General features: G+C 37.4%; 1 protein-coding gene across 2 annotated transcripts in view; it reads right to left on the bottom strand.

Moving 5' to 3' along the window:
* GTF2F2 (general transcription factor IIF subunit 2) overlaps window positions 1-27,617 on the bottom strand; it is a 154,028-nt gene that overhangs the window by 7,258 nt on the left and 119,153 nt on the right. For both annotated transcript variants that reach the window (XM_019447517.2, XM_019447516.2), the window contains 2 exons: window positions 21,773-21,872; window positions 8,262-8,405 (listed from right to left, as the gene is read on the bottom strand). In XM_019447517.2, the coding sequence (XP_019303062.1) occupies window positions 8,262-8,405; window positions 21,773-21,872 (244 nt within the window). The remainder of the gene's footprint in view (window positions 1-8,261; window positions 8,406-21,772; window positions 21,873-27,617) is intronic.

The following is a 27,617-nucleotide window of genomic DNA, read 5'->3' as shown; positions in this document are numbered from 1 at the left end:
GCAACCATGAAGTATTATTCACCCTTAAGATACCTGGAATAGAGAGTAAAGTTGTACTTAAGGGCAATAGGAGATAGAAGTTTTTGCTGGCTAAAGATTAAAAAAGGATTGATGAAAATTTGGCAGTTAGTTCCTCAGGTTATCAAAGCTATGAAGTGCCTCAACGATTCCACTCCCAAGAGAAATAAAATCATATGCTCATGCACAAACCTGTACATAAACGTTTACAGTAGCTGTATTCATAATAGCCAAAAGCAGAAACAACAAAATGTTGTAGATCTATATAATGGTATACTAGTTGGCAATAAAAAGCAAGGAAACACTGATAGAAGCCACAACATGGATGAAACCTGAAAATATTATGCCTAAATGAAAGAAGCCAGTGATAAGAGATCACATATTATATGATTCCATGTGTATTAAATGTCCAGAGTAGGCAAATCTATACAGATAGATAGAAAATAGACCAGTGTTTGCCTGGGGAGTGGGGGGTGAAGGTGGGAGAGGGGAGTGACTGCTAATAGGTATGGGATTTCCCTTTGGGATGAAGAAAATGTTCTAAAATTAATTGTAGTGATGGTCACACAAGTCTGTGAATACATTAAAATCCACTGAACTGTAATTGAAAAAAATACAAATATAATTTGTACTGAAAATAAAGGTTTTAAATTGGGGTGGGGGGCGAGTGACCTATCTAGCTCATAACAACAAATTAAGAGAACACCATTTTTATTACCAAATTATGATGAGTACAGTAACACTGCCAATCAACAGTAGCTAGCTCTGTGCATTAGTCCGTATGTACTGGAAAATATGATGGCATCAGAATATTGGTCTTGGGACACTGTAGAAGGAATGGCTCTACAAAGCTGCAATACAGAACTGACACTACAAGGTCTTCTGCCAACAGGCTTATCCTCTGGTATCTCAATTCTCCTGTCAGATAGAGAAACTGGGAGGCTGTGAACACTTATCTAAATCCACAGAGTCATGCTCTCTCTAATGCTAAGACCAATCTAAAGACCAGTGAAATTCCTTTCCAGAGACAATTTCCATAAGGACCATAAGCCTAAAAGCAAATCCTTCTAGCTTGTTCAGAGACTAAATAAAGAAATCAGTAGAAGGCAGTTAATAAGCTTAAAAACTTACTTTTAACTTCCCTTCAAATCAAATGGTGCTGAAGGGTGGGGAAGGAGATTTTATAAGTAGTGATATTTTTCAGATTAAATATAAATTTTAAAGTCCATTGCTTAATTAAAAATTCTATGTAAATTTTGCATATAAATAAATGCCCAATTCTCTTTACTGGGTGCTTATGTTAAATACTGCTTTTATCTACATAATATTTCACGTAAAATATGGACTCAATTGGTTATGTTAGTAAATTCACCCCGAATTTTACCTCATTCAGAAATATGGTAAAAAATGGGGGGGGGGGGGGAGTGAAACAAAGCATATAAGTTAAAGGAGAAAATGCTATTACCTATGATAAACTTTCTGGTAGATCTAGAAGTTATTAAAATCTTCTACAAATAAATATTAAAATTTCATAAATGTGTTTAAATTTCATCCATTTATATTCAATACAATTCAAATAGTTGATTTATTTTAGTATGACATTTCATATTCTAAAGCTCAAAATATATTAGGTTCTACATCATTAATTAGCAAATAATTATTTTTTAAAACAGAAGTCTCAAAAAAGGCTGTTATTAACATGCTCTTTTAAGAAATTGGTGGTCTTTATTTATTTTTAATTTTATTAATGTTTATTTATTTTTGAGAAGGAGAGAGAGAGACAGAGTGTGAGTGGGGGAGTGGCAGAGAGAGAGGGAGACACAGAATCTGAAGCAGTCTCCAGGCTCTGAGCTGTCAGCACAGAACCCATTGCGGGGCTCGAACTCACGAACCACGAAATCATGACCTGAGCCAAAGTTGGACACTTGACAGACTAGGTCACCCAGGTGCCCTAGTGGCCTTTTTTTAGTAGTATCATTCAAAAATAAACACTTCCATTTATAGGAAAAATGAACTAAAAGGGAACATGTGAACAGAAAGGAAATGATAAAGATTTCAGAAAAAAAAAAGTAAAAAAAGGAAAGTATATTCAGAACAAAACACTGTAATCAAAACACCACTTATTAAGTAGTAAATTTGGGAATATGCTTCAGACATTAAAAATACCTATTTTTATTTTGGATTAGGAACTGAATGAGCTAAGATAAAGCTTAGATCCCATTCTCTATGTACCTGGCTTAGATCAATGATGATGATTCTTAATAATACAGAAATGACAAAGCCTGACTGAGAGAGACATTAGTCTTTTTCCCCCCATTAAAAAAGGGGGTTACTATTGTGAGAAAAATATTTTCCTTGCTTATCTACATATACAAGCACATGTCTGAATACAGAAGAGGCAACATGGTAAGAGATATTCCTAGACTGAAGTCAGGACAATTGGGTTCAAGCCACTAGGGAACTCATTCTCTGGGTCTACAAGTAAGAGAGACTAGATAATCTCTAAGATCATTTTTACCTTTTTTTTTTTTTTTATCATTTTTTTCATCATTTTTACCTAAGATCCTGAGTCAGATACACACACACACACACACACACACACCCCCCGACATCTGTATATGTATATATGTAGATAATTTATATGGTATATATGTATCATAATTTACAAGATTTATATGTCATGAAGAGGAAACACGAATACTGTCGTCTGGCTTGAACAATTTAGGGAATAGTGGTCCCTAAATGGGGACCTAAATGGGGAAGACAGAAGAAAAAATAAATCAAGAGTTCTGTTTTGAACATCCCAAATGTGAGACAAAGGTGGGAAAGGTAGTGGGCTCTGGCTGGCAGAGTACTCATAACTCCATCCTCTTGGTTCAGGAATGGGCACACAACCCCCAAAAGATCAATTAACATCTTCCCTGGGGCTTTTATTAAAATAATTAGGGCAAATATTCCCTTTTTTCTTAGAGGCTGCTAGCTGTGAGGTGTTTGAGGAGGCCATTTTGGCTATCATATGGCAAGATCCCGCCTAACAGTAAAGATAACACATAAGAAAGAATAATGAGGGCACAAATGTGGAAAGATGGGAAGGGACAGTTCTAAAGTTCTAACTAATATTAGTGGCTGTAGCCAGTAATGTCTAAAGCTAGATGCATTCCTGAACTTCCCAGCTACATGAGCCAATAAATTCTATTTTTGTTTAAGTTAGTTTGAGTTGAGTTTCTATTTTTTTCTTTAAAGTCTATTTATTTTTAAGAGAGAGAGAGAGAGAGAGAGAGAGAGAGAGAGAGATGGGAAGAGGAAGAGGAAGAGGAAGAGGAAGAGGAAGAGGAAGAGGAAGAGGAAGAGGAAGAGGAGAATCCTAAGCAGGCTCCGAGCTGTCAGCGCCGAGTCCAATGCAGGGCTCGAACCCACAAACCGTGAGATCATTACCTGAGACGAAGTCAGACACTTAACCGAGACACCCAGGCGCCCCTTGAGCTGAGTTTCTATTCTCTGCAACTAGAAGAGTCTCAACTAATTCACATATCTACAATAGCATATACAAACTCTTTATCTTAAATAAGCTCTATACCCAACATGTGGCTTGAACTCAAGATCCCAAGATCAAGAGTCACATACTCCACCGAATGAGCCAGGTGGGTGCCCCTATAACAGCATATACTTATAAATAAAAAAATTTGTTTGACAGGAGAAATACTCAGGTCATACTTTCCAGACATTTTATCCTTAAAAAAAAAAGCCTACCTTCTTGTATCTTACTGAGGCCAAATTTTGCTTCAATTACTTCTGTTCACACTTTTACTTTAAGTCTATCTAGAAACAAATTCTGAGGATTAGGTTAACATTGCCTTATCGCTGCAATGGCTTTGTGTATTGAAAGCCCACTTTGTCCGAATAAGCAACTGCCTGTCGAGCAATGTTTAGTGCTGGGACCTTGAAATATGGGCACCAAATTCCTCCAAAGTCAAAGCCACACAAATGTTTTCCTAGATTTTCCTGTTAATTTGAACTTACTTTAGTAAAAAGCATGCAAATTGTATAATTAAACAATGGTCTGCTGGACTGACATGACTGGGGACTGCTGATTCAGAAGGAATCATCAATAATTAAAGATCAACTTCCCTAGATCATGCCTGGAAACTGGGTGGATACAGAACAAGAAAATTAAAGAGGTAACCAGAGCTGATTTTCAAGGATACTTTTGGCAGAAAAATACGATTCAAGGAACACTGGTAAATGGCTGCTATGCTAGAGAGAACACAGTGTCAAGGCTCAAAACGGTCTTGGCAGTTTGGTGTTTCAAAGGGAGCAATTAGGTACAGCTCTGAATGGTTTAAATTTTGAAGGAAATGCTGTGTATTTCTATTTTACAGATACAATAAGATATGAAGAAAGGCTAGACATAACAAATTCAAGGTGAAAGATCAAATACTGCATGGGAGAAATAATAGGCTTCCTCTGGTATTTCACATTAAAGCCCAAATTTAAATCATATAAAAACATCCCTTTAAATGGATATCATGTTTCTGACTTTACATCAATTACCAGAGCTTGGCCTTTTAAAATTGGCTTATTTACCCTTGATGAGTAACTTTAACTCCTTCATTGTTCATGCAAGTCACATGCCAGCCAATGACAGAAAAGGTCTGGCCATAAGGACAGTTTCTCTGATCAATAATTTTGCTCATGGAAGTGAAAGTTTTTAGGAAGAAGAATACAGAGAATAAGAACTGCAAAAACAAGAACAATATCTCGGGTCCACTCCATGTGTCAAAAATTACACTCTGAAGGTCAGAAAGCAAATGGGAACTTAAGAATATGGTAGCAGTGTTAATGAAATAGAGAATGTGTTAAAGTAATAGAGTTCATGGCTGGAAATCTGTTATCAAAGGGGGCACTGGGGGCCATCAGAAAATGAGAGAAAGTCATTAAATGCATATACTAAAGAGGTGATTAACACAAACAAGATCTCTTTTCTCCTCTTTTACACAGGGGCTCAAAAACTGGTTTGTGTTAAACATCAAATGTATTTAAGTACCCTGTCCAGGCTAAATGGCAGAGCTGGGACTTGAACTGAGATGCCATTACTCCAAATCCACCACTATTTCCATCATACCAGGAAGCCCCTTTCCTGGATCACTGATCTTCATGCTATACTGGGTTCTTTCATTCTTCTGGAATTGCTCAGATTAAGATCAAATTAGTAAGGGTATATTGATGACCATGAGTACAGACTCACTTACGTCCGGTGAAGCTTTTAAAGGGGATAGTTATCTATACAGAGGAAAGCTGAACTTGGGCCACTTCGCAGGTCAATGGGATTTGCTAATTCAATTCAAATACGAGAGGGAGGTGGAGAGGAGATAAAATAGGAGACAGAGAGAAAGAGAGAGAGAGTCACAGATATCGGGTTGGAAGGGAGCACAGTGACTATGCAGTGTTCCTCAATTTTAGGAAAGGAAGTAACTCCCCCAGATCCCAGTGGGTAGGTAAATGGCAGAACCCAACCCATGCTGACCCCTTCCTGCCCCCTCCTCTAGGCGGAGATAACTAAAACCCTGGCGTTCCACACTTAGTTGAGACTGGCTCTCTGTCTTCCTTCTCTTGCCAAAAATGACATGAGGCCTGTCGAATCCATCTGAATCCATCAATTCATCTAATATTTACTGGATTTCTACTATGTTTACATTGTAGAACATATGAATATTTAGGGCTATGACTAATACACAACCCTCCTTTAAGAACCTTATGCTTGCTGAGGCAAACTGCCTCTAAACAATAAGACACTTATAAAATAATTTAGTTTCTAGATCAGTGGTTCACAAGCTCTTTGAGGTTCCCAAACCTTCTATGAGAATCTGATATTAACTATGATCTGCTCCCCAGAAAAACCCACATATTTTTGCACATATTCAGAAGACTGCTGGATCTCCTAAAGCCCATCTACTGACCATGAGGTAAGCAGCTCATTCCTTTCTTCTCCTCTCCCTTCCCTTTCTTTCTTCTTTCTCTCTTTCTCTCACTTTCTTTTTATGTTTGTTTATTTTTGAGAGAGTGAGTGAGTAGAGGAGGGCAGAGAAAGACAGAGAATCCCAAGCAGGCTCTGCAGCTGTCAGCACAGAGCCCGACATGGGGCTGGAACTCACGAACCATGAGATCATGACCTGAGCCAAAACAAAGAGTCAGACGCTTAACCAACTGAGCCACCCAGGCACCCCTAAGTAGCTCTATTTTAAGAGATTCACTGAGCACCTCTACATAAAAATTATCTGAAACACCAAAACTGAGAGAAATACTAGTTATTTCTTTTCTCTGACACAAAATGAATTTTAAAAATAGTATGTTGGGGCCCCTGGGTGGGTCAGTTGGTTAAGAGTTCCACTTTGGCTCAGATCATGCTCTCACAGTTCATGGGTTCGAGCCCTGCATCAGGCTCTGTGCTGACAGCTTGGAGCCTGGAGCCTGCTTCAGGTTCTGTGTCTCCCTCTCTCTCTCTGCCCCTCCCCCACTCGTACCCTCTGTCTCTCTCAAAAATAAATACACATTAAAAAAAGTAGAAAAGTAGGGCGCCTGGGTGGCTCGGTCGGTTAAGCGTCCGACTTCGGCTCAGGTCATGATCTCGCGGTCCGTGAGTTTGAGCCCCGCGTCGGGCTCTGTGCTGACAGCTCAGAGCCTGGAGCCTGTTTCAGAGTCTGTGTCTCCCTCTCTCTCTGACCCTCCCCCATTCATGCTCTGTCTCTCTCTGTCTCAAAAATAAATAAACGTTAAAAAAAAATAAAAAAATTAAAAAAAAATAAAAATAAAAAAAGTAGAAAAGATAAAAAAAACAGTATGTTGTTCCACGTTAAGAAATTGGGAAGCAAAGAAATTGTCTTCTCTAGTATCATGTAAATGTCCTTCTACATACAAATGCTTATTTTCCTATATCTAATGTGTGTGTGTGTGTGTGTGTGTGTGTGTGTGTTATTCCATGAGAATATACTGTCTGCATTCAGTTTCTGGAATGGCCTTTTTGTGTGTGTATGTATGTATGTATGTGTGTGTGTGTGTGTGTGTATATATATATATATATATATATATGACACAAGGATAAACTTCATTAAACGTAGAAAAAACACAGCTTAGCTAATGAATTATTCTATTTCAATTTTTAAAAATCTAGTTTGAAATGCTGTGTCTAAGGCTTTGATGGTGAAGGGAGTGAAGTCGTTAAGAGGAGCTGATAATGGCAGCATGAGCACTTGCCTCCTATTAAAAAAAAGTAGTTAGATCTTTTGGAATTTAATTTCTTAATAAAAAAGTGAAAGATTGAAATGTAACAGTGAAATCTGCAGAAATGGGAAAACTACCATCAATACTGAAATTTCCTAAGTTATTTCCTAAAGCTTTGAATAAGTCAGAGTGTAAAAGGACAGAAAATAAAAGAGATTCCATTTAATTTTTAAAACCCTGTAAATAAATACTGTTACAATTCAATTCTCTGCTTTGCTAATGTTAGGTGTAAGAAAGTGAAACAGAAGGAAATGTGACTCAAAGACTGGAGAAAAGGGATTTGGATTCCTTATTTGTTACCAGTGTTTTAATGGATCAGAAATACAAATTGTTAGCAAATAGGCACAAAAGTCTGGAGCAGGGATGGAAAAATGATTATTTATAGTACAAACTTTCTAAAACATCAACTTAATAAATTTTTCCTTAAAAATGGAGAACAGACCAACAGACCAACCCAACCACAACCTCAACCAACACTGGAGCAGTACACAGCTCAAGTGTAAAAGGACCTAATGTTAGTGCTAGGTAAATTTTGATTAAAAAAAAAAAACCCGCAAGACAGAGATGAACACCCTCATCATGACAAATCAGTATGGCTCTTAAAGGAAATGCAGTTCTTCTAGAAGGCACATTTTCAAATATATGAAAGAAGCTGAGTGCTTTTGGAGGGAGGTAGGGGAACAAATGAAAGACTAGGCTTGATGTCAAGGGATCAGTCAAAAGAAGGGTATATCTACTTTATCTTCATATGGAACTATTAACATAATGTATTTGAAATCTAAAATAATGAAGCTGATGTCACCAAAAAATAACCTGTATTAAGACATCTTTCCTGAGTGTTGAAATAAACCCTGACATTAGCATAGGTGCACGTGAACTTCTTCATATATGATACCCTTCTCTTCAGAAACGTCATCTAAATGAAGCAGGACATATTTAAAGGATCAATGTGAGCATATACATACCACAGGTTGTTTTGTGATGTCCACCAAGTCCTTAAGATTGTAATACTGATGTTTCTCAAATGCTGAAAATAGCATGTCTAAAACGTGTTGTTTATCAGCTCGAGCTCGTTTTCCATCTTCTTTCTTTTTCCTTTCATATTCAATCTAGGTGCAAAAAGCAGAAGTAATAAAGGCATCAATCCAACATTCTCACTCTGAAATATAGGCATTCTCTTTTTATCACCCAAAAATATGATTAATTTCAAGCTGTAAGGCTACAGTTTAAAGAGCAGTTCAGACTGCTCCTGGGGCTCCTCAGACCTTGAAGGCTCTAAGAGGTATCAACATGCCATCTGTAAACCAATTTCATTATTTCCAAAAGCTTTATATAATGCCTCCATTTGCCCCCAAATAGCCTTTCTGTGCCAAATTAGAAATCAGTGTGGCTACTGATTTGCTCATGGTGATCAGAAAGTCCAACTTGCAGTTCCTTTGTTTTTATTACCCAAAATACAGTAAAATAGTTTATCTAACAGAAACAGTTTGATAGGTAACATCTTTCAAAATTGAGGTTTTTTGGGACAGACAGAAGATTAAAAAGCAGGCATATTATGAAGAGGTTCTCTAGGAAGTGAAAAGTTTGAAAAGCAGTGGTAAAGAGAAAAGAATGTAGGCAGTGACAGGAGGCCTTTTCTCCTCCCCACACTGCGTGACCTCCTTGAACACATAAAATGAAGTAAGCTTACTAACAGAAAATGGTAATAATACATACTCAGTACTCAAAGCACAAGCAAACTATTTTCCCCAAATCCCCATTTTATCTTAATTCATGTGAACTCTAAATTCAGCTGTATAATACACCTTCATTTGTAACATAAAAATAAAATACCTCTCATTCAAATAAAAATGACACTCTAGGATCAAATGGTGTGTTTGTCCTGTAGTTCTATGTACCTTTATGCATGCTAGATTGAAAGCAGTGGCACTAAGAGAAGGTACAAACTTTCTCCTCATGTTATCCTCTAGAGATTTCATCAGTTGTAAACAAAAAAAAAATTACTTAAAAAATTTTTTTAAATTATTTATTTTTGAGAAAGTGCAAGTGGGGGAGGGGCAGAGAGAGAGAGAGGAAGACAGAGGATCCAAAGCAGGCTCTGTGCTGACAGCAGTGAGCCCGACGTGGGGCTGGAACTCACAAACCGTGAGATCATGACCTGAGATGAAGTAGGAGGCTTAACTAACTGAGCCACCAAAATTACTTTTTATTAGGCAAACTACTGAATGGGAGAAGATACTTGAAACTGACATATTAGATAGGGAGTTAATATCCAAAACATATAATGAACTTTTAAAACACCAAAAAAAAAAAAATTTCGATAATCCCCCAAACCCCCAATCTGATCAAAAAATGGGAAGCAGATCTGAACAGACATTATTCCAAAGACATACACATGGCCAACAGATACATGAAAAGATGCTCAAACCACTAATCATTAGCGAAATACAAACTAAAACCACAATGAGATATCACCTTACACCTGTCAGAATGGCTAAAATCAGAAAGACAAGAAACAACAAGCATTGGCAAGAATGCGGAGAAAAGGGAACTCTAATGCACTGCTGATGGGAATGTAAATTGGTACACCGTGAAACAGTATGGAGGTTCCTCAAAAAAATTAAAAATAGAAGTACTGCATGATCCAGTAATTCCACTATTGTTTACCCAAAGAAAAAGAAAACACTAAATCAAAAAGATATATGCACCCTATGTTTGCTGCAACATTATTTACAATTAGCCAAGATATGGAAGTAACCTAAGAGTCCATCAACAGACAAATGGTAAGAAGAAAAATATATACACAATGGAATATTATGCAGTCACCAAGTCACATCATTATGCATGATGAGATCGTGCCATTTGTGATAACATGGATGGATCTAGAGGGTATTATCCTAAGTGAAGTAAGTCAGACTGAGAAAGACAAATGCCATGTAATTTTGCTTATGTGGAATCTAAAAAAACAAATGAGTAAACAAAAAGAATCAGACCTAGAAATGCCAGAAGGAAGAGGGGAAGGAGATGTGCAAAATGAATGAAGGAGAGTGGGAGATAATAGGCTTCCAGTTACGGAATGAGTTAAGACACGGGAATAAAAGGTATAGCATGGGGGGCTGCCTGGGTGACTCAACAGGTTAAGGGTCCGACTCTTGGTTTCAGTTCAGGTCACTATCTCACAGTTTGTGGGTTTGAGCCCTGAGTCGGGCTCTGTGCTGATACTGAGGGGACTGCTTGAGATTCTGTCTCTCTCTCTGCCCTTCCCCACTTGCTCTCTCAAAATGAGTAAGTAAACATTTATATATATATAAAAAGGTGGAACACAGGAAACATAGTCAATGATACTGTAATAGTGCTGTATGGTGACATGGTAGCTATGCTTGTGGTGAGCACAGCATAATGTACAGAGAAGTGGAATCACTATGAAACTATACACCTGAAACTAATCGCATTGTGTGTCAGCTGTACTCAAAAGAATTTTTAAAAACGTATTCTTCATTGAAAACATGCAACTTATATTCACTCGTTTCAGCTGGTTAAGCTTTTAATTTTTTAACGTTTATTTATTTTTGAGACAGAGAGAGACAGAGCATGAACAGGGGAGGAGCAGAGAGAGAGGGAGACACAGAATCTGAAACAGGCTCCAGGCTCTGAGCTGTCAGCACAGAGCCCGACGCGGGGCTCGAACTCATGGACCGTGAGATCATGACCTGAGCCGAAGTCGGACGCTTAACTGACCAAGCCACCCAGGCGCCCCTATTTTTTATTTTTAAAATAAGCTTATTTATTTTGAGAGAGAGGGAGAGAGAATCTCAAGCATGCTCCATGCTGTCAGCACAGAGCCCGGCAGAGGGCTTAATCTCACAAATTGTGAGATCAGACCTGAGCCAAAATCAAGAAAGAGTTGGACGCTTAACCCACTGAGCCACCCAGACGACCAAGCTTTTAATTTTTTAAAGAAACATTTCATTTTAATAAGGTATTGTAATAAAGCATAAAGCATATTAGAGGAAATACACACACACACACACACACACACACACACACACACACACACACACACACACACATATATATATAGCAGCCCACCTAGTAAATAAAGGCAGGCTCGATGAAAGCTGGCAGAGAACATTCTCCTGTGCATCAACTGGAATTAATGTAGGAGAAAGAAAGAAAGAAAGAAAGAAAGAAAGAAAGAAAGAAAGAAAGAAAGAAAGAAAGAAAGAAAGAAAGGAAGAAAGAAAGAAGAAAGAAAAAAAGAGAAATGTATTTCAAAACCTACAGCTAAATTACTGCATAAATGCCACCCTCATATAGTTAGGCTTACTCCCTATATTTTACAATAGAGATTTGTTATAAGAGAGATAAAACTTAGTTTCTATTGATGTTAAATAGAGAAGAGCAGTGTGACTAGAAAAGTCAGAAGCAAGACTGGAGAAGAGATAGACCAGAGCCACCTATGACCAAGGAGAATATCCAAGTCTTCCCAATATGGGGAAGATGTAAAAAACAGATGAAAACACACATTTAAGGGCAAAGGCAGAAATACAGTGTCTGTCCCAATTCAGTGGGAGATGAACAGACAGCAAAGCCCCAAAGGGATGGACCTGAGGTCCATTCAAAAATTTTCTCTCTCTAGGATCAAAAGGAGGATAAAAGTGGGGTGCCTGGTTGGCTCAGTTGGTCGAACACACAGCCTTTGAACTCGGGGTCATGAGTTCAAGTCCCACCTTGGGTGTAGAGCTTACTTAAAAAAAAAAAGAAGGATAGAAGCAAGAGAATAGGTACATCATGGAGAAAGTAAGCATGACACATCAGGACAAAACACACAAATCCAAGCAGGAGTGTCTTTGGGTTAAATAGAGAAATATCATGGAATGCGTTAAGGGATTACTATTTTAAGTCCTGCTTTGTTAAGCAATGTCTAAAATATATTATGTTCCCTGTTTACAATTGTACTTAGTTTGCATCCTGAAACCCCCTTCCACTCTTGCACCTCATTTGAATGGTTTCATGTTTTGTATTAAGATGAACAATCCAGGGGCATCTGGGTGGCTCAGTCGGTTAAATGTCCGACTCCTGATTTCAGCTCAGGTCATGATCTCACAGTTTTGTGAGTTTGAGCCCCGGGTCCCGCTCTGCGTTGGCAGTGCGGAGCCTGCTTAGGATACTCTCTCTCTCTGCCCCTCCCCCACTTGTGCTGTCTCTGTCTCTCTCAAAATAAACACTTAAAAAAAAAAAAGTCTGGACTAGGAGATGAAGTTGTTATAATCCTTTACTCTAGTCAAGCGTGGGATAAAAAAAACTTAACTTGGATCTAGAAAAATAAAGGGAGACATAATCAGATTAAGAAAGGGTGAGGAAAGCCTACTGCCTTCTCATAGGCTTGAGTGGGATGTGGGATTTCATTTAGCTGGAGGCCACAGGTCCTCAAGAAAAATACTACCAAGGAAGTGAGGACTGAGTGAAGGTCCAGTGTTGGGCTTCGGTACTCTCTGCGTGCAGCCACAGTTGCATGATATTGTGTGTGCCCTCCTGTCCCAGCTTTAATTTATGCCGAGAAGGTGGAAGAGTTAAATTCAGGAGACAGTAAAAATAAGCGATGGTACATTCAGCTTCCACCCTTAGGAGACTCTTCCTTGTGTGAAATGCCTGGAGAAGCGAGGAAGATTAACAGGAAAAATGTTTTCAAATACAGACAATCCTCAACTTAATGATGGTTTGACTTATTTTTCAACTTAATGATGGTGTGAAAGCAATATGCATGCAGTAGACACTGTAAGTGGAGTTTTGAATTTGGATCCTTTCCCGGGCTAGCAACATGCTGTGCAATCCTCTCTCACGGTGCTGCGTGGCGGCAGCCAGCTGGAGCTCCAGGTCAGCCACGCCATCACCAGAGTGAAGAACCCCTACCCTCACAGCCACTCTGTCTCTTACTTTCAGTACGGTACTCAATACATTACGTGAGATGGTCGACACTTGATTATCGTTTGGCGGTAGAGGATTCTGCCCAAATGCAGGGAGGCTAATGCGAGTGTTCTCACCACATTTAAGGTAGGCTAGCCTACACTATGTGTTGGTAGGTTAGGCGTATTAAACGTATTTTCAATTTTGACTGAAACCCCATCAAAAATTGAGGAAGAGCTATAAAGAAACCTGCTGATAAAGCAAGATGGTCCACTTCAGAGAGGGCACATACTCTAATTGGTAGCAGAGAGAAAAACCTCGTACAGGTTTGTCATCAAAGTTGTTCCAACCCCAGAGCCACATGACAGATCCAAGAGAGCCGGAATCAAAGGTAAGAATTTAGAGTAAGTTGGAAAAGAACTTTAAAATCAATACTAGAATCAGAGTAAGGGTCAAATCAAGTTGTGGTTCAATGTTAATGAGTAGTGAGAAAAGTACCAAATTCTACACAGATCGTTTTGAAAATCTTGATTTACATGCTTCAACCTCAAATTTACTGTATTCAGCGCTGGTGCTTTCCTACTTTAGATCTGGGGGAAAAGAGACTAGAAATGTGCTGTGTTAATGGTGTCTATTGATGGCTCAGTATCTATGGGCAGTGCAACCGAACTTTAGATTAGTGAAATAAAAACACTTAAAATTACAATCTGAGAACCCAGGCATACAAAATAATAACAGCAACAAATTGGCAATATTAATCCTTATCAGAGAAACTAAAATAACAGAAAATTAATTTATTTAAACACAAAAAGCAAAACAGAACATGTCTTTAATGTCCTCAGGGTCTGTACTGTGGGATAACTTATAGAAAAAGACTGTTGTGAAACAAAATTTTTGTACTACAGCGTTAGTTAAATCTCTGCTTGGTAATTTCCAAGACAGGCTTATAATCTAAATTTTACTCTGTGGTAGCACGTAGTTCCAGTGGATGTATGTAAAATTATAAAAAGGGACAGAATTGATTTCCATGGTCATTAAGTTATTAATGACTAACCTTATACCCAGGACAAAACCAAGGTCCTGAGGTAACTTTTCTTTTTAAAACTGAACAGCACAGAAATGGCAATCTTAATATTGTAGTACTTACAATGTTGTATGTTGTACAGATAAAATTAATTCTACAAATAAACGACAAATGATATGAACTAGTCTATTAAGGAGAAGACTATAATGTTAACATAATGTTATTTCTTCTCTTTTTAGCTCTTTTCTCTTTGGGCATTTTGTTTCATACTGGCACACCGGCACTGTAAGAAAATGGTGACACTCAAAACAGTCGCATATCTAACTTGTTAGCAGCCACCACAATATACTGGTGGGATAGTTCCTGGACCAGAAATGGCTATTATGTGCATTTTAATTACCGATATTATATCTGCTCCAGTGGCCATAGATCAATGCACAACCAGCTGCATGGAAATAAATGTCAATTCATAAAGGACTTAAAACTTAGTCTCCAATTGAAAATTTTATAATCCAAACAAATCTATTATACACAATTTTTCTTTCACAACAGAAAACAAATTATTCAAGACTAAAATGCAACCACGTGTAGAAAATCCATTGTGGTATGGTATAGAGATACTCAACCATCATTACTGAAACCTTAATCACTGACAACAATTATAAAAGCCACCCACTGCCAATTAAAATACTATAATACAGATGTCTGTAAATTTCTAGATTGTTGTTTGCAGAAATACTTTGATTGCTTTGTCAAGGCAGTCTTTGTGGAAGCTTTTAACTTTTGAAGTGAGCATGACAGCCTTGAATATCATGGTTTGCATTTAAATTCTTACAAAGATCCTCCTCACCCCTAATGCTTCTATTTTTGCAGAGTGTGTTTTTATCTCTTGGGAGGAAATTAATTCTTTAGAGTCCGTGAGTTCTTGGTGTGCAAATTCAAATGGACAAAGCATGTAGCATACTTATACTAACACTAGGCAAATACTGCTGATAAGCCTTTATGATACGGTCCTACAATTATCTATTACTCATTTAGCGAAATTCCAAATTTATACATAAAACTAAAAAACCAAAACCACTACAACAAAAACAAACCCAACAACCGTAACACAGTTAGTTGCCACACTGAAGGAAACAGAATGTGCATAAAAATAAATTTTCTTCCTAGTTCCTGGGGATTGACCTCAAAATCTTATGTAATCATTCAACTCCCTCCAACAATGATTCTCTAGTTAAGTTTTTCTAATTTTCTATCACTTTCTTTTTAAAAAAAATTTTTTTTCAACGTTTTTTATTTTATTTTTGGGACAGAGAGAGACAGAGCATGAACTGGGGAGGGGCAGAGAGAGAGAGGGAGACACAGAATCGGAAACAGGCTCCAGGCTCCGAGCCATCAGCCCAGAGCCTGACGCGGGGCTCGAACTCACGGACCGCGAGATCGTGACCTGGCTGAAGTCGGACGCTTAACCGGCTGCGCCACCCAGGCGCCCCATATCACTTTCTGACCAAGAGTTGTCGCCAAGAAAAAGAAGGGAAAGAAAAATATTTTTTGAAGCTGGGGGCCAGAGAGGATGATAAAGACAAGAAAATATTAATTCTTTTTAAAAACCTTAGGTTTGCTGGAAAGAAACTTCCTGGTCTCCTCTCAGGTATTATTTTTGGCCCTACCCCCAACAGGATAGATGGCAGACAAAACTATGAAATTCCTGTCTCTTTGAGTTGGTGGCTGCATGCTACAATTACCAAGGAAACCTGAAAAATTTTAAGATAGTTGGCCTCCATCGTAGATCAATTAAAATCAATCTCTGGAGGTATTTTTCTTTTTAAAAAGCTTCCCAGGGGATTCTAGTGTACAGCTAGCACTGAGAACTATTATCTAGACAACAGAAGACAGAATTCCTTATGAGAAAAGGCCGAAAAGTGTAGACCACATGTGAGAAGGCTGTGAAATTTACACATGCTAGATGATGTCCACAAAGCCAACGAAACCACATACAGAAGCATCCTTACTTGCAGAGATGGAGGGAGCTGGAAGGAATCTAACATATCAACTCATTCTATGTATGTCAATCTGTAAATTGTAAAATGTACTATTATATTAGTATGCATGGATATTTTAAAGCATACACAAATTAAAAAACTTAAGGACATGAAATAAAAACAAGCATTATTTTAAGAGTAAGCTTTAATTTGTCAAAATTGTAAAATGCATTTTGGTTTGGTTCTGAAAATATACTATTCAATCTTCACATTCTGGATGCTTGTTTTTAGGTGAATTCCAAATTATAGTTGTTTTTTCTTTTAAATAGTAGCTTTGTACCAGCAATAGCTAATACAACTTAAGGTCCAATACACACGCAAAGGTAAGGATCGCTACGTCACTTATCTTCAACAAGCCTTCAGCCCCAGGCCTCGGGGGTGGTGGCAGCAGGGGACCTACAGGTTACACTTCCAAGAGTCCCCCGCCAGCTGGTTTCCAGCTGGGGCCCTGCCAATGGGAGAATGAAAGGAGGAGGAGGGGAGATTTTTGCTTTTTTGTGTGCGTTTTGTACACCTCCAGCAGCAGCAGCTTCGCGTCTCTGGTAACCGACGCCCCTCCCCCTTTTCCAACTCCAGCCCTTGGTAAACCATCTGTAACCAATTCCCCACGTTAAATCCCTTCCTGCTGGAATATCTGGAGTTGTTTTTGTTTCCGTGATAGACACTAACTGAATCATCACTGATGACAGGGATGACAAGTCACATTTAAAATGATACTGCTAATTTCCTTTTTGGAATTCCAGGGCCAAGTTCTTGTCACGTCAGATTACATCATCATTGTTTCTACCTCACACAGTGACTGATAAAGAGGTCATTTTAGATAGAAGCGTCAGTTTTTCCACTTTCTTGTCCACATATATTTGCTTTATTAGTATATTATCTTTACAGGTAACTTTAAAAGCATTTGTTCATTTTTTAAGACTGAGTTTAACTAATAATAGGTACTATAATATAAACCTCTGAATTTAGCACCAAACCTAAAAAGCTGAAAGCAAATGAAAATGTGAGGTGCTTGGAAGTACCACTGTCAAACCATCAGTGTTATAAAATTCCTACTCTTCTGCTGAAAAATGACTAGCACAGGGACTGTGTGAGGGTGCTAGGGTCAATCCACAGTATTTCTAAAGCTCAATTTCTTTCCTTTATTACATGAAAAACAAGATAAATACAAGCTCCAATATTTCTCCCCTCACTCAATGGGCCCTCCCGTAAATCCTACTTTGACAAGCCATTATTTCCCAAAGTTTGCTTTTACAAACACTTCAGAGGATGGGGGAAGGTAAATTTAATGTTCAAATGCATACAAAATATAGACTTAAACCAATTCCAAGGTCCCTAATTTTAATATATTACAGTGTCCATTTTGAAGAGGATAACATAATCAGAATCTACAAGTTCTTTTAACACAGAATCATTTTACACAACTCTTTTTTTTCTTTTTCCCCAGAAGACTCTCACAAAATTGGTGTTTCAAAACTTTGAAAAATGTTGACCCACATGAACTGGTTTCAAGTTTCAGAAATGTAATGAAGATGTAAGGTACAAGAAAACCACTTCTGGTGAAACCTAACAAGTCATACCTTACAGGTAAGGCAAGAGTTCTCAGGGCCAAGTCTTTCAAGGAAGGAACATTCTAAATTATAATTCTAATCATATATTCTTTTTGGCTCAATAAATGCTTCCTGAATGGCAAGTATGGTAGGTATTATATCCCAGATAGTTTGTGAACTAAAGAAATAAATTTCAATTTAATGCTTAGAATAGCTCCATGTACAAAGTGGGAGCTCAAATATTTGGAAGTGATGGGAATCTACCCCCAAAACTGAGAGCACACTGTATATACTGTATGTTAGCCAACTTGACAATAAATTATATTTAAAAAAAAAAATTGGAAATGATTACATATGTGTTCTAGATACAGTTGACCAGGTTCGGACTACATGGATGTTTTCAATAAATACAATACTGTAAATGTATTTCTCTTCCTTATAAAAGAGAAACTATTTTCATAATAACATTTTCCTTTGTCTAGCTTACTTTATTGTAAGAATATAGTGTATAATACATATAACATTCAAAATATGTGTTAATTCACTGTTTATATGATCAGGAAGGTTTCCAATAAACAGTAGGTTGAGTTTTTGGAGAGTCAAAAGTTATACATGGATTTGAGTGTGGAGGGTGAGGTGGGGGAAGAAGTCAGTGCCCCTAATCCCCACATTGTTCAAAAGTCAACTGTATTTGTAAATTTATCTATGTGCCATAGGTGGGTGGAAAAGGTTCCAGGGGTAAATGCAAGGTGAGTTCTTTCTGATCAAATGCAGTAATATAGTTTTAAAAATATCTATGTCATTTTCCAACCTTTCAGTTTTTGTAGAAAATTTTTTCCTTACATTTATCTTTAAAATTTTATTCAAAGATCCTCAACTGTTACAATGAAATACCAGACTTCATGTTTACGTAGTTTGCTATGCTTGAAATGTTTGAAAACATTTCAACATTATACTGAATTTAAAATTTTTATTGAATGTCTTGATTATATACCCTCTAAGTCATTCTTGTTGAATTATGTTAATGTTTCTCGATCTTCTAAAAAGTCAAAGTCTCCTTCTAATAAAAATAACAAAAGCTTTACACTCTTTCAAGTTTATTTATTTATTTTGAGAGACAGAGCACAAGTAGGGGAGATGGGCAGCGAGAGAGGGACAGAGAATCCCAAGCAGCCTCTGAGCTGTTAGCACAGAGCCCCATTAGGGGCTCAATCTCACAAATGGTGAGATCATGACCTGAGCCAAAAAGCAAGAGTCAGACGCTTTAGTGACTGAGCCACCCAGGTGCCCGACAAAAGCTTTATACTCCTATAGTTGATCTTATACTATAATACTGAGGATGTTTTTAAAATCTACATAGGTGCCTCCATTCATTCTGATATACTCCCATGGGGGAAAAGAATGACTAAATATTCAAATAATGCAATGTGATAGATTATAGTCAATCTTTATTTTTATATAAACAAAATCTTTCCAAAGATTACTATATGGCTCATTACTATAACTACATTAGTACAATGACTCACCAATGCTATGACATCCTTAATGAAGGCTGACACCATGAACTGCCACTTAATGTTAAAAAGTCTTAAGGCAGATGTTTTTTATCATTATGTCCCAATAAGAAGTTCAGAATACAATGTATTCATACTTGTACTAAAAAGAAAATAATATAAAAACATCCTAAAAACATGAAATTAGGAATATGTCTTCTATACCTACCAGGTGGATATAGTGCCAATGCTGCTAAGAATATGAACTTTGATACTAGCAAAGTGCCAGCTCTGATTGATTTTTCTTTTGGTAGGAGATCATCATGGCTAGGTACTAACACTCCTTCCTAGCTTTCTTACTTTTCTTTATTCCAATGAAAAGCTTTACTGCCCACTGTAACAATTCAATCAATTCACACTCATTATGATGATTCCAACAATTCAAAAAGAGTTTATACAGAAGAAAATTAGGATAAAATCATTCTAGCTCCTACTGTCCAAAAATAACAACTGTTAAAGTATTTAATCTTAAGTTTGGACACTGGTTTCCAATCTTTGCCTGTCTTAAACAATAGAGAGAAACACTACTGTGTATCTAGCTTTGGGTACCTGTCTTTCTAGGATACATCCTTAGATACAAGACTGCTGGGTCAAAGGATATATCCTTTATACACAATATATCCTTTTACACAAATTATCAAACTTCTCTCCAGAAAGGTTAGATTTCCTTATAGCTTATGGAAAGTATGGTCTTTTGTTGTCCTTACTGTGATAAAGAAGAAGCCAGAAAAGTAGACTTTTATTTACGTGTCTCAATCAAGAGACAACATAAAATATCCCTCTTGGATTATCAGACACTGATTCAGCCTGTTCTCTTAATTTACGTTTCCCCTAAAGCATAACCAGAGGCTGTGAAATGAAAGCCTGGCTGGATGCAAATGAACTTTGACTTGCTTTACTGAATCCACATAGTGTAGCAATTTTTAAAGTCTGAATGTCTTTAAGAAGAGGCATGTGCACTCCAGTTCATCACAGTCCCTACCATTTCACCTTCAATTTCAGCATTCTGCTCACCGAAGATGCCTAGTTGGCTCTGTAGGCGTTTGCTACCTCTCATGTAAAATAACTCAAATATCATAAAGTAGTGGTTTGACAGATACTAATCTGTGACACCTAAATCTGTATACTTAAGGCCAGTCTTAAAAAGGGATTCTTTCTTCCTAAATACTGTATATCTAGAGGAATGTTAAGCAACAAAGTAGGACACAAGATATCAACTGTTAAGTATTACTGCCCTTAACTTAGGCTTCACTGTATTTTCAGAAAATCATCACATTTTCCCTTACATCTCCAGTATTTCAAGACCCAAAATCCTTAGCCCTTTTAGTGTTGTTAATGACCTGCAACAACATTTAACAGCATACCTCCCAAACCAGACTACCTGGGTTCAACGCCTGAACTGGTTAATTAGTGACTTGTGTGACCTCACGTAAGCTAACCTCTCAGCTTGTATTAGTTACTTCAACTAAAATGAGGACAACAGTAGTAATTGCTTTCTAGGGCAGGTATGAAGACCAAATGCGTTATTACGAAGCACTCAGAACAGCGCCTGGTACACAATATCATATTACATGTGTGTATATAGCATAGCACAGCATAGCATAGCATAACATAACATGATATATATAGTATACACAAGATATACTTCAATAAAAATGGTTTACACAAGATATACTTCAATAAAACATATACAGGCAGTCCTCACTTTCCATGTGGTGTGAGACCATAAAAATGCCCATAAAAGTTGAAACTATGCAAAGCAATCTTTTTTTAAAAAAAAAATTTTAAGTTTATTTTTATTTGAGAGAGAGAGAGAAGAAGCAGGGGAGGGGCAGAGAGAGAGGGAGACAGAATCCCAAGCAGGCTCCACACTGCCAGCACAGAGCCTGATGCAGGGCTTGAACCCACAAACCACAAGATTATGATCTGAGCTCAAGTTGAGAGTTGGACGCTTAACCAACTGAACCACCCAGGCTCCCGGAAACTATGCAAAATAATCTTAATAATCAATGGGAGGAATTACCATTGTTGCAAACTTAAAATTTCTTCTCGATACATTAAAAAGTCCCATAAAGGTATAGAAAAGTGGGAAAAATCAAACTAATATTAAGTACACTGTAATTTAAAACATTGGAAACACTGAAAAATGAAGTGTTTTATTTCTTTGAAAAATTTATCAAGAGTATTTTGAACAGTGGTTGCCTTCTTCTCATTGTTTAACTTAGGATACACAGTGAACATCTTCTCCATGTTTGCCAAACTGTCATATTCTTTCCTCAGTCTAGATAACTCAAGCACCTAATAGCAGGTACATGACTGCTAATGTCCTTTTAAAACCTAAGAGTCTACAAAACTTAAGAACAAAGATATAACAGAATGAAGATAGACATGAAGACTTACATTGTATTGATGATTAGCAACAGGCTTATAATTAGTTGTCACCACTTTGTCCAGTTGCTGTGATAGCCTTACAGGTTTGGAAGATTCTTCTATTTGCAATCTGAAAAAAAGAAGGCATTGTCAACAAACTTATTTATTAGAGGGAAACCTGAAGAGTTATTTCTATAATTCTTCTTACTCAAGAATACTTAATATATAAAAAAGTAACCTCAGAAGATATATTAAGCCTTAATATAATACTTCAAAAACACACTGAATGTGTATGACAATAATGCAGAAACCTGAACATAGGCTAAACATATAAACCATCTCATAATTCTACAATTTGCTTCTAATTTTACACTGTGTAGTCAAGTCTTAACTACTAAAACCAAAGAAACCAACCAGCTTTAAATTTCTGGGGAAAAAAATCTACCTGTAAAAATGAACTATCTTAATTATATGGCATTAAACTAATCAAGTGATTAATTCAAAATTGTATTCACTCGATAAAAGATAAAGATAAATAGAAAGATAATATGTTGACACTAAGGTCTAATGATTGCTTTATTAGACAGCAAGATATAGAACATTTCCGTCATCAAAGAAACTTCTCTTTGACAACACTGGTATAGAATGCAGCCCTCCATCTAAATTAAAATATAACTCAAAATACCACTTTTGGGAAAAGCTATAAACATATGACTTTAAATACTCTTGTTTAATAGAGCAGGAACTAAAAATAATTTTCATTTAAAATTCCTTTAAAAACACAACTCACAGTATAAAAAGTACCTATTTTTATAAAATTTTTATTTTATTTCTTGCATGAAGTTATCTATTTGCTTCTGCCTTTTTTAAGTATGGAACACCTAATTACTAGAAGAATTTAGATATATACCAGTTGCTTTTTTAAATGGAAAAGTTATAAATATTACAGGTTTTGATTTTACTGTGATTCCCGAATTCGATATAGTAATTCCTGTGTTGAAACACACATATTTAAATTCTACCAGTTATTTATAAATCCCAGCATGGAGCATAGAGCCAAATGTGGAGCTTGAACTCATGACACTGGGATCAAGACCTGAGTTGAGGGGTACCTGGGTGGCTCAGTCAGTTGAGCATCTGACTCATGATTTTGGCTCAGGTCATGATTCCAGGGTCATGGGATCAAGCCCTGTGTCAGGCTCCGCACTGGGCACGGAATCTGCTTAAGATTCCTTCTCTCTCCCTCTGCCCCTCTCCCCAACTTGCATGCTCTAAAATAAAAAACAAAACAAGACCTGAGGTGAGATCAAAAGTCAGATGCTTAACCCACTGAGCCACTCAAGCACCCCAAAATGATTATTTTATGAAGCGTAAGAAAAGTACTCTAGAAATATCTTTAGAAACTTACTGTATATGTAACCATAAATCATACATACAATGTTACTTTGCTTTTCATGAGCCAAATATACTTTCTACGAACCAGGAAGAAAGTACTAGCTAAAAGTCTAGAAGGGGAGTGTCCACCCAAAGATGGACTTGGGCTTCTATTCCTTCAGTAGCCTCTCAACTGCTCTTGGACAAAGCACCAGCTCTTTCATATGAGTTCATGTCCCTCTGGGATCTAGTCCCTGCTTATCTCTCCAGCTTTATCCACATTCTCTCACATCTGCATCCGACAGCATGCAGCTGTGCCATGACCAGATTTTAGTAGAAGCCTCTGGCTGGCAATCACTCAGCAAGTGTTTACTGGGTGCCTATCTCTGCCAGGCACCGGGTTAGAGGTTGGGAATGCTGCAGTAAAGAACAGACTTGCTACAGTGGAAGACCAGCATTAAACAAATGCTTACCTATAACTCATTAACTGCAGTACTAAAATGGAGCAGGGGACTGGTATTATGACAGCTGATTGCATGATGCTATGAAGTAAATATTAACCCCAGTGTGTGCACTTGAGGGTAAACTAGAGCAGGACTGCTCATGCTTTTGAGAGGTGAGGCAAGGGGCACTTGAGTGGCTCAGTTGGTTGAGCATCCAACTTCGGCTCAGGTCATGATTTCATGGCTCTTGAGTTCAAGCCCCATGTCGGGCTCTGTGCTGACAGTTCAGAGCCTAGAGCCCGGAGCCTGCTTTGGTTTCTGGTCTCTCTCTCTCTCTGCCCTTCCCCTGTTCACACTCAGTCTCTCTCTCCTTCAAAAATAAACTTAAAAAAAAAAAAAAAAAAAAAAAAAGAGGTGAGGCAAAAAGACTGGGTGGAAATGACTCCTCCGAGCAGAGAAGACATCTCGAAGTGACTAAGAGAAAAAAATGATTGAAGACAGGTGTAGGGATGTTTACAAAGGGTTAGAACTAGGTATGTATTACCCCTTGCAGGGGGGTGGGGGGTGGGGGGGGTGGAATCACGTAGCAGCCTGTTTCTGAAAACCTTTGTGTTCTAATCCTAGCCCTATCCTTACCGGAATCAGTTCTCAGGGGTTTGGCCTCTGTTAAATGGTAATCTATCTGTTATGCTGCCACTAAATTGTCTTCCCTGTTTCAATCATTGCACTCCATAATTTGATCTTATGAGACATTCAAGGAGGGAGGCATGTACTAGCTCCTTCCTCCCACATTAAATGATTGTTCCCATTACTTCACAATTTGAAAATTCCTTGGGGTTTCAGTTTGTTTAGGTAAGTGTGTCTTTATAAGTGGTAACTTATTCCTGTCATACTCTTACACTTGAATTTATTTGCAGGCACTGCATTCTGATTCAGGTTCAGGTGGCATACTTTCCTTTCAATTCTAGTGCAACAGCTCTAAAAGCCAATGCTGTCATCCACAGAGGGTCATGCCGTTTTTATCCTCAAAGTATTTCATCTCTTAAATATAGAAAGGAAAACAGTGAATTAACTTTTTAAAAATAAAGAACTCATATAAAATCTTAACCTTCCTATTATGTATTTAAAATGTCAACTTCAAGGGTTTTAATTAAAAGGGGGTATCTTATGATTTAAGACTCAAAACGTTAATCTAGGCACTGAAAATATAACATATTTTTAAAGAACTAAGTCTTAAAATACTTTAATAAACCCGAATAGTTTAAAATAGGTTGGCAGGTTCTTTACCGAACATAAATAAATTCATCTAACATTATCTCATGAAGTGTTGAAACAATTTGCAACTCCATTTCACCACTGAACAATGCACTTAATTAAACATCAGGGACCTCAACATGCCTTCAAAGTCTTGGTTTATCTGGGTTTGCACAAAATAACATAATTTGGAAATATTTGGTTTGCAAGGTTGAACAGCAAAGTACACACAGAGGTTGTGGGCTGGACTGAGAGCAAAGTAAGAGCTTCAATGTCCTAGAGACTTAAAAAAAAAAAAAATGGGTGTTAACTTTTTTCAGGAAAATTTTAAATATGGTGTTATTTTAAAGAAACTGGAACAGAAAAAGCATATCCTGTGATCATTTAGATGCAGGCAGGCCTTGTTTTACTTTTGTTTTATAAACCATTAAAAAAATACTTATTAGTGCTAATTACTATCACTTCAGGACAATTTTGAATATAGTAGTTCCATTCTTAGAAAGCTCAATTACTAGTCTTTCTGGAATTATTAGCTAAAGAGCCAGTTTTACCTCTTACTTCTTCCCATCAAATTAAAAGGTCAAAGGCCACATGACCTAAGAGCTGAAATACTAACAAAACAGTAATAACTATAACAAGTAATAATAAACACCTAAAAGGCGCTTACTACGCACTGGAAACAGTGTTAAAAGCTTTATCTACATCACCTCCATCTCACTGTTTCTTCATAGTATGCAAAAATGAACTGGAACTCAGATTCTTTTTTTTTCTTTTACTCCAGGTTTCAAGCAGTTAATTTATAGTCCCTCACAGTATACAGTCCCTTCTATACAGTCTCCCAAAAGGCCAGATAGCAGAATAAAATCTCTAATTAAAATTTTGTTGAGTTTAGTTCAAAATAAGTAATTCTCCTTGACACTCATCAACCTGCCTGCAACAAGCCCAAACACACACACACACACACACACACACACACACACACACACGAGCACATGCTCCTTTTCAACACTGAAAAAAAGACTCCTATTAAGTTAATGTCACAAGTCATTAGGCTACAATCATGGTCCATAATCAATCATCCTTATCACTTAAAGATCTCCTTCATTATACTTTATATAGATTTATGTACTATGCTGGGGATAGATTTTCACATTATTTAGTGTATTTCTGAAATATAAAATCCATGTTAAAAAAATAAGAATAGTAGCATAAGCATCTCCAAAATAATTTAAAAGACGAACACTGGCAGATTGGGGAAGAGAAGTCTATAAATTTTAGTCAACAGATCCTCTATTCACTCTCCTTGGGAAGTACAGTGCTTCCCTTATTAAAGTAACAATAAATATTTGTTAAGCAAATGAAGAAATGACACCATTATTGGACAGTTAGATCATGCAGGGCAAGAACCACATTAAGAAATCCCACATTAATGCTTGATTTGATACATGCAGACTATTTTCATGACTAAGTGGAAAACCCTAAGTAACACCACCTTGGCTAATCTGGTTATCAACTGTAGAATTAAACAACTACAAAAAAAAAAAATGAAAAAAAACAAACACTGAACAACAAGTGTTTCCACCAGCAGCTGCCAATGTAGGAGTCATTTGTGTTACAGCTGTATTTGATTGCAACTTATGCTATTCTTAAAATGACAGGTTTCATAAAAGGAGGTGTATTTTCTAAGATTTTTATTTCATTTTTAAAAGGAGAAAGTAAGGGGTGCCGGGGTGGTTCAGTCGGTCGAGCATCTGACTTTGGCTCAGGTCATGATCTCGCAGTCTGTGAGTTCGAGCCCCACACTGGACTCTGCTGTTGGCTCAGAGCCTGGAGCCTGCTTTGGATTCTGTGTCTCCCTCTCTCTCTGTTCCTCCCCAGCTCACACTCTGTCTCTCTCTCAAAAATAAAGATTAAATTTTTTTTTTAAATAAAATAAAATAAAAGGAGAAAGTAAGCAGTGAAAGAGGTAAACAGTGCCTCTAAGCGGGGAGAAGGAGGCTGACATTTGCAGGGTGAGAGAAAGAAAGATCTCAAGGCAAGGAGAAGCAGGAATAGCAGTGGAGCACCAGAAGCGTCTATGAGCGAGAGCACATACATTTGGCCCAACGTCAGATAACCAAAGGGAAGTTTCAGAAGAAAGCCCAGCTTGGGAACAGGCAAACAGAAGGCTGGGAGAAAGGCCAGGTGAGGTAATAACCAGGTGCACACTGAGCTGATTTACTAATATGAAAGGTTCTGGTGACATTTAACACAGTCCACTTATAGGAAGTTTTAAATATTCTGAGAATAGGAGAGGGAGAGCTTCTTGGAGGACCAGAGTAATGGAGTTATATCGTTACCTGGCAGGGCTGTTCAAAGGATTAAAGAGAGTAAATATGAAATTAAATAATTTAAGTGTCCCTTACAAATATTTACTATTCGTAAGCTTTATGAAAACACAAACCTTCCTTGTGTTCCTGGGGCCTAGAATAGGCCTGCAGGATAATTGTGTTGAATAACAAGTGAGAAGATAAAAGATGAGAATAAAAGTTTTAGGCTGCATTCAATCAGGAATGGTAATCTGGTTGTCAAATCATGAGATCTGCAGGAATATATCTAACATTTAGATCTGACATTTAAGAGAATAGGCTTAATAGGTTTAATTTTCACTCTGCAGGAAACAGACACTCCATATCTACTTACACTGTCTAATATAGTAGCCACTAGCAAAATACAATTATTTAAATTAATTTAAATTAAAACTTAGCTCCCCAGGCACACCAACCACATTTTAAGCACTCAATAGGTACATGTGGCTGTTGGCC

The sequence above is a fragment of the Panthera pardus genome, unplaced genomic scaffold (genome assembly GCF_024362965.1).
Source record: "Panthera pardus isolate Hobbes unplaced genomic scaffold, ASM2436296v1 HiC_scaffold_1, whole genome shotgun sequence".
Classification (NCBI taxonomy): domain Eukaryota; kingdom Metazoa; phylum Chordata; class Mammalia; order Carnivora; family Felidae; genus Panthera; species Panthera pardus.
Note: the sequence above shows the minus strand (reverse complement) of the source record. Positions and strands in the feature narration are given on the sequence as shown.